The sequence below is a fragment of the Anguilla anguilla genome, chromosome 10 (assembly GCF_013347855.1).
Source record: "Anguilla anguilla isolate fAngAng1 chromosome 10, fAngAng1.pri, whole genome shotgun sequence".
NCBI lineage: Eukaryota > Metazoa > Chordata > Actinopteri > Anguilliformes > Anguillidae > Anguilla > Anguilla anguilla.
In genome coordinates this window covers 31844883-31859470 of record NC_049210.1, presented here as the reverse complement: position 1 = coordinate 31859470, position 14588 = coordinate 31844883, and the positions used below count along the sequence as shown (strand labels likewise).

General features: G+C 43.9%; 1 protein-coding gene across 5 annotated transcripts in view; it reads left to right on the top strand.

The window, feature by feature from the left end:
• The window catches only part of LOC118207104 (CUGBP Elav-like family member 4), a 53969-nt gene that overhangs the window by 21969 nt on the left and 17412 nt on the right, over positions 1-14588 (top strand). For all 5 annotated transcript variants that reach the window (XM_035380404.1, XM_035380408.1, XM_035380406.1 and 2 more), the window contains exon 2: positions 4003-4085. In XM_035380404.1, coding sequence (XP_035236295.1) covers positions 4003-4085 — 83 coding nt within the window. The remainder of the gene's footprint in view (positions 1-4002; positions 4086-14588) is intronic.

Here is a 14588-nt window from a genome sequence, read left to right as displayed (position 1 = left end):
GACTGGATTCAACCAGCATTTGTCCTTAACCCCTTAACTGGCTCACAATGAAAAACGTTACTACCACTTGGATGATCAGACCGTTAAAGGGTTAATTTTGACTTAAACCATTTGAATCAAAGTTTGATTACTTCTTTAATCAGCATAGTTTGTTGAGTGCATTTTGGTTATTGTTGCACTTGCCAAACTGTGTTTGTGCAGAAAACAAATGCAATGAATGATTAAATGTATTTACTGCTGAGTCAAAGTTAAGGAACAAACATTGCTGATCCAAGCTGGTGTCTGTATTTGAGTGGTTCACTGTGTGGTGGAGGGGTCGAAGTCAGGGTGAAGTTGCAGGACTGAGAAAGGACGGATATTGCACATTCGCCAAGCTAACACAGATTTATCGCTGACCGTATTGGTCAGTGATGCATACTGGGAGGAGTCTGACTTCAAGGTAGAGGTTGCTGTCACCTCTGATTCTCTTGTTACAAGCCTCTCATTTAGTTAATAGTTTTGTACGTCCTCTGTCCTTCTGCCTTTGTCTTCACTGAGAATTTAAGTTACACAGACTGGCAATTGTTCTTTTGCCTTCTACCTAGCATGGATAGAGTTGCCTCGTTTTTCACGCTTAGTGTTCCATGTCCATCGTAGCATGCTGCACAGTGAATAATGGATATTCTCTCTGTATGTGAATGCCATTAATATAATTTTACAAAAATTCCAAAAAGGGTGTAGGATGTCACATGTCACATGTCGCCCTTCTTACTGAGGTCATCTGTGTGCAAGCGGACTGACCTTATATTAATGTGTTTCCATCTAGTGCTGTTTATGTGTTTCCTTGAAAGTAGTGTTAGAGGCTACTTTTGTTTCGCCCTGTGGTGAACCACCCGATTGTTGTTCAGCTCATAGCAATCTGAGTTAGCATGTGGAAGGGTTACTCTGTGGTGGGATATTACATTTATTTTATATTTCTCTTGGGAAGGGCAGTTATTAATCACTATTTTGAATGCCATTCTGTAACTACAATATCAATTTCACACTGCCATTAGGCCCAGAAATAGCTCTTAAATTTTTAGTTTACAAGGCATATAGTCTTATTAATTTTTTTTTATTTTTAATATACACAGAGTATATATTTGTATATAGAGTTCATAGTGTTTGGGACAAAGAAATATTTTTAGATTTGTAATCAAACCATTTATGTGGGGGTGAAAGTAGAAATTCTCAGCTTTCATTGAAGGGTATTTTATACATTTTGGTTTCACCATGTCTAAATTACAGCACTTTTTTTGCATAACCCCCCCCCCCCTCTCATTTCAGGGCAACATAATGTTTGGGACAAATGGCTTCACAGGTTTTCCAATGTATTCAATTGCTTCCTTAGTGTAGATATAAGGGAGCTTTTAGTATCTACTTTTTGTTCTAGGTTTTTGATTTCGTTTGAAGTCTGGTGCTGGCATTTGTCAACATCAGGACCAAAGTTGTGCCAGTGAAAGTCAAGGAAGCCATTATGAGGCTGAGAAATAAGAAAAACAGTCAGAGACCTAGGCCAAACTTTAGGCTTACCAAAACCAACTGTTTGGAACATTTTTAAGAAGACAGCAAGCGCCAGTGAGCTCAGTAATAGCAAAGGGCCAAAAAAGACCTTGATGACTAAAGAATTCTCACCATAATGGATTAAAAACCCTGAAATACATGTCCAACAGATCAGGAACACTGTTCAGGAGGCAGCTGTGGATGTGTCAGTGACTATTGTCAGCAGAAGACATTACAAACAGAACTACAGAGGCTACACTGCCAGATGCAAACCACTAGATAGCCACAAATGCAAGATGGCCAAGTTACAGCTTGAGTACCTGAGTTCTGGAAAAAGGTCTTCTGGACAGATGAGACCAAGGTATCACTTGTATCAGTGTGAAGGCAAGAGCAAAGTGCGGAGGTCAAAAGGATCTGCCCAAGACCCCCATTTTGAAGTTTACAGAAAAATCTTCTCTGCTCAGGTTCCTATTGCCTTCCTAATGCCTCCAAATTCATTGGACAGCACTTCACCCTACAACAAGACAATGATCCCAGACATAATGCTAAAGCAAGAGTTTTTCAAAGCCAAAACCTGGAAAATGATTGCCTGGCCAAGTCATTCACCCAAGCTATATCCTATTGAACATGCGTCTCCTATGCTGAAGAGAAAACTTAATGCAAGCAGCCCCCAAAACAAGCAGAAGCTGAAGATGGCTGCAGCACAGGCCTGGCAGAGGATCACCAGAGAAGATACTCAGCATGTCTATGGGTCACAGACCTCAAGCAGTCATTGCATGCAAAGGAATATACAACAAAGAGCTAAACATGACTGATTTAATTTACATTAATATGTCCCAAACATCATGTTGCCCTGAAATGGAGGGACTGTAATTGAAGCGCTGTAATTTCTACACTGTGAAACCAAAGTGTATAAAAATACACTTCTACCACATGTGGTGAGCCAAATCAAGAAAAAATATGTCTTTGTCCCAAACATTATGGAGCTCACTGTATATGCATATATTGTTGGTCCCAGGTTCCAATAAACCAGTTGAAGACTTCCCCTCCTATTCAGGGTTCGCACTGCAGTCGGCAAAGTGTTTTATTGTTTAATCAATTGTTACCAGCTTGAAATCCGATAGTTTGAAATGGCGTGAAAAAGAAATGGCCAGGGATTGATTAAATTATCGGACACGCGAGAAGGAAGAGCAGGCACTCCCTCTCTCTCTTTCGCCTCGTCTTCCCATTCTTTCACTTGTTCTGCAGATTAGCTCTGTTGTCTGACAAGGTTGTCACGGATACTAAATATAATGCCAGATTTACAAAGCTTTTACTATTTGTGCTTTATTATTATTTGGGTTTTTTTATTTTTTATTTTGCTTCCTTTCAATAGCTTCTCTGTCAGTATTCCTATCCTGTGTGTATCTACCCATCAAAATCCCATTTTTCCATTTGCTCCTATCATTGATAATGGCAAGTTATTATGCTTAGCCATAATTCATTTCCTACAGCTAATTCTGCCTTCTGTGCCGTGCTTTGCAAAGCACACTCATAAAATTCCAATTTGAGACGGGCATCATACACAAGAAATATAATTATTTCACTGTGTAAAGCGTGTGTCAGTTAGTTTTATTATTCTTGATATGCATGGGTACGCATTTCCCTGCGTCTGCTGGAGCTGCCTGTCTGATTTACACATGATGAGTTTAAAGGCTGTTTTTCAAAGGACTCTTGAGAGGTGTGCTGCATTAGGTGATGAAATAAATTGCTATCCAATAAATCATAGCCTCGCCATTGGTCATATTTGTAAATATCTGCTGAATACATCAGTGTTTTGGACGTTCCGTAAGGAACAGAGCAAGGAGAAGAATTACTTGTGTGGAACTGGAACTCCAGGCCCAACCCTTCAGTTCTGTTCCCAGGGGGACAGTTAAGAAGGTTACACCCCTAAGCAAAGTGCCTAACCTGAGCTGTCTCAGTAAATATCCTGCTGTAAAAATGGATAATAACCTAAAAATGTGCATTGTGAGCGATAAGGGTCGCGAATAAGGGTGTGTTGTCAAACCAGAGCTGAGTCACACTGCGGATGCAAGTGACAGAGTGCAGTGCTCAGTGCAGTAGACACGCACACACACACACACGCACACACATACACACACACACACTCATACATATGCACACTCACACACACACACACACACACACACATGCACACACCGACAAACACACACACAGTTTTTTACAGCTGAGAAATCGTTACTCTGTCTCCTTTCTCTCCCTCTTTCCCTTTTGATGTGTGTGTGTGTGTGCGTGTATGTTCATATTTAACGTACATATATGACCTTGTACAGTTAAGTCATAAATTCCCACTGGGTACATCTCCCTTTCTCAGCTCTTGTACATATAATAATTGTGGTTATGTTATGATGGTAATGATTCATGTCATTTCCTAATGGCTCTCTCTCTCTCTTTCTCTCACTTTCTCTCTCTCTCTGTCAGGTTGCGCCTTTCTGACCTACTGTTCCAGAGAGTCGGCACTGAGGGCCCAAACTGCCCTTCATGAACAGAAGACTCTGCCAGGGGTACGACACACACACACACGCACGCACGCATGCACACACACACAAACACACACACACACATGCACACACACACACACACACACACGTGCTTGAATTTGTGGAATAATGGTATACTATTGTATCTACCTGTGCTTGAAAATGTGTGTGTGCGTGTGTGTGTGTGTGTGTATGTGTGTACACGTGCATGTGTGTGTGTGTATGTGCGCACGCACACACGCATTAAATCACAGCATACTCACCTTTCAAAAAAACAGGGTGTATCACTTGGAGATGTACAAGTCTTGTTTCATTTTGTTTTGTTTTTTTTAATGATGCCTCAAGGGGGAGCTTGATCGTCACCATGGAGACCTTGAGAGAGAACTGAGAGTGGTGTGCGTGCTGTGTGAAAATACTTTTTTTCCCGCAAACATTTTTCAACCAAGAATAAGCTTGGAAGGATCCATGCGCAGAGAGCAGCAGTCAATACAGCCAGTTCAGAGAGCAGCAGGCAGTACAGACAGTGCAGAGACCAGCAGTCAGTACAGACAGTAAAGAGAGCAGCAATCAGTACAGACAACGCAAAGAGCAGCAGGTAGTACAGACAGTGCAGAGAGCAGCAGTCAGTACAGACAGTACAGAGAGCAGCAAGAGCAGCAGGCAGTACAGACTGTTCAGAGAGCAGCAGTCAGGACAGACAGTGCAGAGACCAGCAGTCAGTACAGACAGTAAAGAGAGCAGCAATCAGTACAGGCAGTGCAGAGAGCAGCAGGTAGTACAGACAGTGCAGAGAGCAGCAGGCAGTACAGACAGTTGAGAGAGCAGCAGTCAGTACCACAGTTCAGAGAGCAGAAAGAGCAGCAGACAGTACAGACAGTTCAGAGAGCAGCAGTCAGTACAGACAGTGCAGAGAGCAGCAGGCTGTACAGACAGTTGAGAGAGCAGTAGCCAGTACAGACGGTTCAGAGAGCAGCAAGAGCAGCAGGCAGTACAGACGGTAGAGAGAGCAGCAGGCAGGACAGACAATGATGAGTAGAAGGGAACTAGTCCTGGAGTGTCACTGTAATGATCTGGCTGTCCATATTTTCAAAACAGGTTTCAGTGTCCTCACCATTTTCTGCTAGCTGCATTAATGTCTGAGGACATTGGGGTTGAGGGAGTCAATTCCATTTACACCCAGCCTGTTCAGGAAATAAACCAAGAAGAGATTCAAACCAAGAATAGAAAAAATTGTATTTAGAAAAATGTATTATTAGATTTTTAGTTCATTTCAATTTCATTTCCTGATTTGATAGAATTGAAATGGAATTAACTCTGCATTACATTCCATGACGTTACGTCACGTGTAACTGACCCCTACTCTGGAGAACAGACTGAAGCATATTTCTCAACATTTTTGTCATGAAGATGCAGAGACTTGGCACGCCCCTGCACACAGGTGGACCGAGGCGTTTGGCTCGGAGCACAGGTGTAGGACTTCGGGGGTTTAACGAGCAGCATCTGTCCGGGACGCCCCGCTCGAGCGAGCGGGCGGCGTCCCGTGACGCGGCGTCGGCACGGCAATCTGAACGCTCGGCCGCGGCCACGCCCCGCATCCAAAAGGGCCAATTGATTCCGGCTGGCTGCCTTCTCAAAGAGAACGGAGGGTGAAGCGGAGTCGTGGTGGGGGAGTGGGGAGGGGAGGGGGGGGGCGGTGGCTGTGGGTTTGTTGGCGGTTTGCTCGTGATGGAGAGACTGAACAGGTGTTTCAGGTCGAGGCTGAGAGTTGGTGCATCCCAGGCCAAAAGTATTCGGACACCTGTGGTTTAAAAAAAAAAAACTTTACATAGTGAATAATTCTGTTTATTTCTGGGTGTTTATCGAGTAGCAAACCAAAGTATAAACATTTTTTTCTGCTATTGTAGGTATAAATTGAAAAAAATGTTTATATTTTGGTTTGTTATTCAATATATGTGCATATATTAACTGAATTCTTCTCTACCTAAAGTTTCTTTAGAAAACTACTGGTGGCCTAGTACTTTTGGCCTGTACTGTACCAATGGTGTGCACTATTGGGCTGTGCTTTTGTGGATCTCAGGTATGGCTTAGACCAGGTTACATATTCAGTGGAAGTCAAAGCTCTTCATCTGAGTAGCATAAAACACGTGTCCTGTACTTTCCCTAAGTGCACTTATTGGCATTTTGTTAAGGACAGAAGAATTCAAGATTAATAATTATCCACAGATGAAGTCAGGTTGCCATTTGGTAGTCAGTATAAAATGGAAGATGATTGGTTGTTTAATCTCTACAGTTTGAAGTTCTAGGACCTGTTCTGATCTTATAGTCTTTTTGGGCAAACTTGGAATACTCTAGAAAGAGATTCACACCATTGCATCACAATATGGTAACAGCATTACATCATTTTTTTCATTGCATCACAATATCATTACACAATCACATCTAAATATCACCGCACAGTTACATCACTGCACCATTACTTAAGTGCATCATTGAACCATTACGCCATTACACAATTGAATTCGTATGAAACTGCATCACTCGCTGACGCACATCCCCGTCCAGAGACTCGGGTTCGAACCGCTCTGGCTGCGCTTAAGCCTCTTTGGCTTAAGATGGTCTGAGACCACATCAAGCCCAGGCCCAGAAAATCCATGCCAATCGATCGATTGGCTCGGAGACCCAGCTTCATGGCCGAGACTTCCTGAACTCGCTGTTAGGACCACTTCCGCCGATCACTTCCTGGGATCCGGGTCAAGCCGGACAAAGTTTTGCTGCAGATGACCTGCAGACAGCCCTTTTTTTTACAGCAGCAGAGGAGGCAGCGTCGGGCTGTAGAGTCTAAGGAAGCGTAGCTCATCACAGGCACATATGGCAGAGCCGTTGCGATCGATAGAATTTAGACGGTGGATCAACCGCTATCAACTGCGACTTCGATCGACGGGCCCCTTTATTGTCATTAATCAGGTTGGTTTTTAATATTTTATTTCGCTTTGATGTATTTATGCGCACATTGATTTTATAATTTGCATTAGCCTTTTATTCATTTTACGTGGATGGGATGAAAGCAGCCATTAAAACTGGTTCAATGCAGTGAGCACCCCGTATGCAAATGAGATGTGGAACGATTGGGTGATGTCACAAGTCACATGGATACGTTTGTGGGGTTATTGGAGATAAAGCACTATAGGACACAGAACAGGCTAAGTAATGAAATATTTTTATTATCTAACAGGGAAAATGAATCGATGAAAATGTTAATCCCACATATACAATGAGGAAATTGAAAACAATAAGGTGCCTCTGGTCAACATTGATTCATGGCCATAGATTTAGGTGCTCGCTGGGATCCTTTATCCTGATAAGGTTATTGCCATCTAGTTATTTTAATGGTTATGGAAAATATAAGATGGGGGAGACAACAGCAGAATATTTTCCATATTTTATTTTGTGAAAAGAGACTTTGATTGGCCTGAACTAGACAGAGCTGCTCGAACAGCTGGGTCACAAACCTGCTCCTCTCGTTGTACCTGTTTGAGTTATACCTGTGTCTACCTAAGTCCCAACTCTCCAAAAATTCATTATTGTATCTGACACTTTGGGTCTGTACATTTAGACAAGCAGGAAATCTGTTTGGATTATAATACTGGGTTTTATGGTGTTAAAACTAGCAAATAAATTGTTCTGCTACTATGACTTCAAGGGGCTTAATTGGGAATTTTAAATGCGTTCGTTGGGTTTACCCTCCAGCGCTCCATAGGTTGCTTTGCACCAGGGCTTCTGCCAGCCAAAGACGTAAAGAATATTTCTCTCATCAAAAGGAGACTCTGGCCTTCTTGTTCTTCTTCTTATGTTCAGAGCAACAGCTGGGGCTGCCGGCGGACATTGGGGTGATAGAAAGGCACCGGCGTTTCGCCCAAAACGGGCAGAGGGGCTTTTAATAACGGGCGGTCGAGTCGACCCCGCGACCGTAATCGCGTTACGGGTGGCTCCTCGATGGCGGTCGTTTGAAAGCCGCGGTTAACGGGCGCTAGAGCCGCGCGGCGATCGATGGAGCGCTGTCCTGCGGTCCTGAATCCCGCGACCGCTCTCCGGTCTGTCCGCCACCTCCGGGCCCTGGTACAGTGGACCCCCCCCACTAGAAGAAACAAACTGTGTTCAATTTGATTGGAATCGAATTAGAACAGACCCTGGCTTTTTATCCCTTGGTCTTTCTGTGTAGAGTCAGGCGTGGTTGGTGTTTTTTTCCTCCCTGTGCTAAACCATGGGGCCCTTTGGGCAAATGCAGTTCATCCAGGGGTAGAAGGTAAACTGCTGGATGCCATGTAAAATATTGAGGTGATTCTCCCTCTTTTTTTCTTTGCGCCGGGTGAGATAGGAGTCGATCCGCGGCTGCCTCCATACCCCCAGGTTATCGAGGCTTTTTTGATGATGCTGTGTTATCTTGTTTGGCTTTGTGTCCTGCTAGCTTACCCCAGCTTTATCGTATTTTATATCTGTCATTTTCTGTGCTCTCTCTCTCTCTCACTCTTGCTCATTCTCTCTCTCTCTCTCTCACTCTTGCTCATTCTCTCTCTCTCTTGCTCGCTCTTTCTTTCTCGTTCTCTCTCTCTCACTCTCTTTTTCTGCATCTGTGTTGCCAGGTCTACCATGGGCCATACTCCGATTCCACCATATAGCCCTAATATACTCTAAGCTTTACACGCTTTTACTTAAATGATGACACTGTAAACCATATGTAACATGAGACAATGTGAATAAGCACTTCTAAATGGAGGGAGGAGGGACAGGGAAGAGGGGAGTGGAGAGGATAATTTGACAGACTCTAATTACAGACAGCTGATGTTTGATGATTCCATTGCAGAAATAAAGGGAGAAGGGGTGGTATGGGTATTGTATTTTTTTAGTGAGTGGTCTTTCACTGAGTTATAACTAGCAGCTATCTGTGCTGAGGGACCTGGTCATTTAAGTTCAAATTTACACCTCTCTTGATCAAATAACCTCTGAAACTCACTTTCTTTCCGCCTGCACACTCGCTGTTGCCTTTTCGTGCTTGCTCCACATCTGTCCCTCTCTCTACTCATCTCTCTTTTTCACATCTGCTTTTTTTCTCTTCTCGTTTCATACATATGTTCTATTTTTTAGGAATCATGGGAAATGGAATGAAAGCAGCCACCTTGCCTCACTTCTTGTTTTGATCGCAGAGAATAGACACCGCTGCTTTTCTTAAGCACAGTTTGACCCAATTTCCTGGAAATTAAGGATGACTAAATAAAGACGTGTTGATGTTCCAGGGGATGAAAGGTGGGGAAAGTCTATTTGAGAAGAAGGCTTTTTTTTGATGTTCTGCGCTCTCCTCCTACGTTGGTTTGCTCAGATCAGAGCAGGGATCCGGGGGTGGGATTACCACACCCCTTTCTTCGCTCTTTCCAGAGCAAAACACAGAGACGACCATTAAAAAAAAGAGAGAGAAGCAGATTACGATGACAGCACTTTTCCAGAGCGCTCTTCCTTTGGGCCCTGAATATGCAATGATCCAGGGGCCCCTGACTCCGCTACAGAACATTCTGCAGAAGTTCTGCCTGCGTGTTAAAAATTCCCAGCACGAACAGAAAACATACTTTCTAGCATCGTGTGTGTGAATGCACTTTTAACTTATGGAACAGAGCTCGAAATAGCTTCCACCAGCCCACCTTCTTAATCCCTTTTCAGATCTGGGTCTCTCTTTTTTTTTTTTCGCACATTGAGGCAGCTGAACAACAGGGTGTCTTCTGAGCCGCAAGTGGGCTGAGAGGCTGATGGATCTCGAAAGACCTGAGAGTTTTAGCAGATATTTCACACCCTTTCTAAAAAAGCATTTTCAGCAGTAAATGTTACAGTGCGTTTATTTGAAGAAGAAGAAAAAAAAAATTCATCTATCCATCTGCTATACGTATAGAGCTCCCCTGTACTGGCGAGCTGCAGTTGGGCCAGTTTGGGCTGTGTGGAGGTTGCAAGTTTGAATCCCAGCTGGGCCCCCCTGCAGTGCTTCGTGCCTGATACACACCATTAACTCCTGTTGCCAGAGGGGGGCAGCGATGAGGAGGTTGGGGTTGTAAAACAGACCAGAAACCACACAGATGGCCTATGGAGGTTTATTGCTGGAGCATCCTGGTCTTTTACAGCCCAAAAGTCCTCAGTGTGTACAGCTCAACCAATCAGGCTCTACCTGCCTGCCAATATGGAGGACGCGACGCAATAAAAAAAAACAGCCAAGGGCCTTTGAGCTGAAATGCAATGTCACGCCATAACATTAACATTGTTCTTTTTTTTATTAGTTTGATCGTATTCCCGTAATGTGTTCTTTCTCCCTTGATGCTGCCTCAGCTCGCTGTTGCTTCCTTTGTCATAGGCCGTTCTGTCCATTTCGTCTCGAGCATTATCAGTTTATCTAAGGTGGGGGGGGAGGGGTGACATTTCATTACATTTTAAGCATTTAGCAGATGCAGAGTGACTCACATCTATCCATCCGTCAATTATCCATACCCACTTATTCCTGGTCAGGGTTGCGGGGAGCGCTGGAGCCTATCCCAGCATGCATTGGGTGAAAGGCAGGAATACACCCTTGATGTGTCACCAGTCTATTACAGAGACTTACAGATTTTTTTTTTTTTTTTTACATAGTATCCATTTGTATGGCTGAACATGTACTCAAGCAATTCAGGCCAAAGTACCTTTGGTAACGAGGCGAGTTCCTTGACCATTATACTACCCTGTATTTTGTGTTCGTGTTACTCGTCAGAGACCTGTTTTCTCCGTGTTAAGCGACTGCTTCAGCAGGATGTGACACTGTGCCAAATTGAACGTGATTTATTGACTCCGGTCCCCAGCGCCCTTACAGAAAGAGCCCTACAATGCAACCATTGCTCCCCATACGATTTGGCCAAACTGCTGCAGAAGCTTGTGATGAAATGCTGTGTCCTGTAGGGTGCTTTAGTCAGGGGCACCCGCAGCAGATGTTCATGGGTGTTACACACTAATGTCTCCCCCCCCCACTCCTCCTCCCCCTCCCCCTCCCCACAGTGTTGCATATGCCCAGCTCTTCACGGCTCACCTCCTTGAGGATCAGACGGTTGCAGGGGACTGTGGGTAGTCTCTGTCGCCCGTGGAGACGGGTCATCTGGCAGAACAAATAGTTCCCGCTCGCAAATCACAACGGAGTCAGAACCCAGCAAGGAACCAAGGCCAACAGAAGTGAGAGAGAGAGAGAGAGAGAGAGAGAGAGAGAGAGAGAGAGAGAGGGGCAAAAAGAAACAGTGAGAAAGAATGAGAGAGAAATGGCCAAAGAGGAGAGGAGAGAGAGGGAGAGAGGGAAAAAGGGCAGCAGAGGGAATAAGTAAAGGATGGACTGGATGCAATGGTATTTCCATCTTTCATGCAGGGCTGTATAAAACGAATGACCATTGGCTAACTGAAAAAAGGCCTTAAAAAACATCCTGTAGAAACACCTGTAGGGGTCGGAGTTGCCAATGATGACGACTAATGTCCGATTTCAAGGATAATGGTGATGGGACCGTGATTTACTGGCTTGCATTTGTTTCCAGGAAATAGCTGTTTGACAGGTAGTGGTGGCACTTTAAATTCCGATGATGTAGACAAGGATGCGTAGATTAATAGCTCTCTGTCTGAAAAGGGGCGGGTCTAATAACTGTAGTCACGTGGTCTTAGAGGCCAGACAGTCCGGCGAATGGAGAACAGAACCGTCATGCATTCATTCGTGTGCTGTTGCATCATAACTTGAAATATGTTCATAAGTGATCAATTGTTGGTAATTAACCTCGTGGGAGCAGGTTATCTGGTAATGGCATGGCGTTAGCATTCAGTGGTTAACGCCAACATTTCAACACTTTACAGATAATTACAGCTTTACGACAACGGTAAATCTCGTTAATGCGGTGTACGGATTGTAAGAAATTTTATTAGGATTTTCCGGTTGCGGCTTCAATCTTATCGCAGTTATGTACATAATTTAATTACGCCCTAAATTTGACAGACTTCCCTGTCAGCTCAGACATTTCCAATCGTTTTCAGAGAGAGTCGCTATCGGGTCGAACGCAGTTCAGATTCTTTCCTCAGAGTGCGTTTCAATCGGGTGACTTTCGATCATTTTTTTTTTTTTTTTTAAGCCACCACTACATGAAGTGAATAAGTGTCCTAGCGGAGCCGGCCTTGTTGGCTTTGTCTGAGAAAAAAGCCCTTCTAATAAGGAGTGATTTATATTCAGGTGCTGTGTAATATTATCTCACTGCCAGAAGCTCTCAGCTCGGGGGTGATTCACAGTGGGGCGAAAGGGGTGCGGGGAGTAAGTTCGGAAAACGCATAGCTTTGGGCCATTTCTCACCTACCACCATAAACAGCTGCACTTACCTGACGCCTTCTTGCTGCTTTTGGCATTTAAGAAATATTAATTATGCAGTCTGTGGAAATGCATGTGAATAAACAAACACATTCAGGTATTCAAATCGATACTCGCACAAGAACATTCCTCGCCCACTGTCGATATTGTAACTTTACTCGGAATATTATATGGAGTATTTCTATATTTTGATGTCTTTTTTTTCCCCTGAAGGCTTTGATGTGGATTATTGAGCAGTGTTCTTCTGCAGCAGGGAGTAATTGGCTTTAATGTGATGTTGTGCTCAGGAGTGTTGGGATTGGTGTGCAGTAAGTATGTAATAGTCAATAAAGCAGTTACAGCAGCGTGGAGGAGTGGGTTGAGGTCTCGAGTGATGGACAGTAGTATGGAGTTGTGGACTGAGGGTTTTAATAGTATAAAGCAGTGTATGCTAGTAATAAACAATGCTGAGTTGTGTTCAGAGATGTGGAGTAGATTAGAATGGAGCGGTTCATAGCAGTTGGAGTATTGAACAGTTCTGAGTTGCTAGCTTTAGAGTATTGTACAGCACTGTTGAGTAAAGCCAAGCATGGAGTTGCTGGATGTCATTTGATGAGGTCAGCCATTACAGTGGCAGTAATCCAGAATAGTTGCAAGCTGTGTGAAGCACTGTGTAGTAGACATTGAGTAGCTGTAGCTAGTGTGCGGTGAAATGAAGAAGTGTGGGTTGTAGCACGTAGGTAGCAGTACGTAGTAGTGGTGTGTGTGTGTGTACGCATGTGTGAATGTACGAGCGTGAGTGTGTGTGCATGTTAGTGTGTGTGTTTTTACCCAACTGTCAACAGCCAAGCCAGTTGTAAGCAAAGTAAATCAAATGGATGAATCACAGCTATATAAACCCATCATAAAAGTCCACTGGAATTTATTGACATCTTTACTCTGCTTGATAATTGAATTTCTCTGATGGAAATTTGCCAAAAGCACAAAGCCTACCCTTTGAATGATTCCAACAACAGGCTTAAAGCTTCAGACAACCACAGACCAAAATGAGCCCAGCAGAAGGAAATAGATTTCCTTCTGTGACCTTTATTTTCCTCCTACTCAGTGCTAGAGCACAAAGAGAGCTTAGTAAGTCTTGAATTTATTGCATTAAGTATCAGCGGACTGGCTAGGAGGTCTGTGAAGAGTTTATCTGCGGAATAATAATTCTTTAGAATCATTTTACACCAATGGGATGGTATCAGTTCAAACTAATATACAATTGCTGTGTTGCTACTTGTACAAGCCCTTGTAATCTCTCCAGAATGCTTGGTCTTCAACCTGCCAACATTTACACATGCCACAACACTTTTGAATACGGCTTCCTATCTTTTGACAACGATGACACCAGACCTGGGTCAAATACGTATTTGTTTCTGATTCAAATACATTTCTGTGCTCTATTGATCTTGCCTGGTGTAACTTAGCCTGCCAATATGACCGGAAGGCGGGGTTTGCACTTTTTGAGAGTATGTCATTGGTTCCAATACACCAGACAAGATGAGTAAAGCGTAGAAAATTATTTGAATACAAAACAAATGCGTATTTGACCCTGGTCTGGATGAGACCGTACACTCCCGCTAGAACTCTTTGTTCAGCATCCTCCCACCAGCTGGCTTTCCCATCTCTTTAAGCTCAGGGGTACCATGTTCGTTGGTATAATGGCTATGCCTGAACTGGGATTTGAACCTGCAGCCTCCAAGTTGCAAGTCCCGGGTTCTTAAATCTGCCACACCGTCAGGTTCCATTTCTGCACCTTTTTCTTGGGGGTTCAGTTCGGTCACAGAAGGCTGGGCCGGAATACATTTGTGTCTGACTGCTGCGGGAAGACGAGGAAAACACGTCGGCTGCCCCGCGATGTGTGATGCGATTTTTCCTCGCGCGCGGCGAAAATTAATTGGAACGCAACCGGTTGAAGACCCAGGGTGCTCTTTCTAATTTCTTGTTTACTCGTTTTCATAACGCTCTGTCGTTTATTGTCTTTTTCGTTATTGTCGTTCCCGCTCTTGTTGTTCTCCGAGTACCCACCGGCGGCACGCTTGGCTTGAGTTGTGAAAACAGAACGCCATCTGACTGGCCTAAGCGCCATCCCGCTCTGGAATGCTGTGATTTTAATT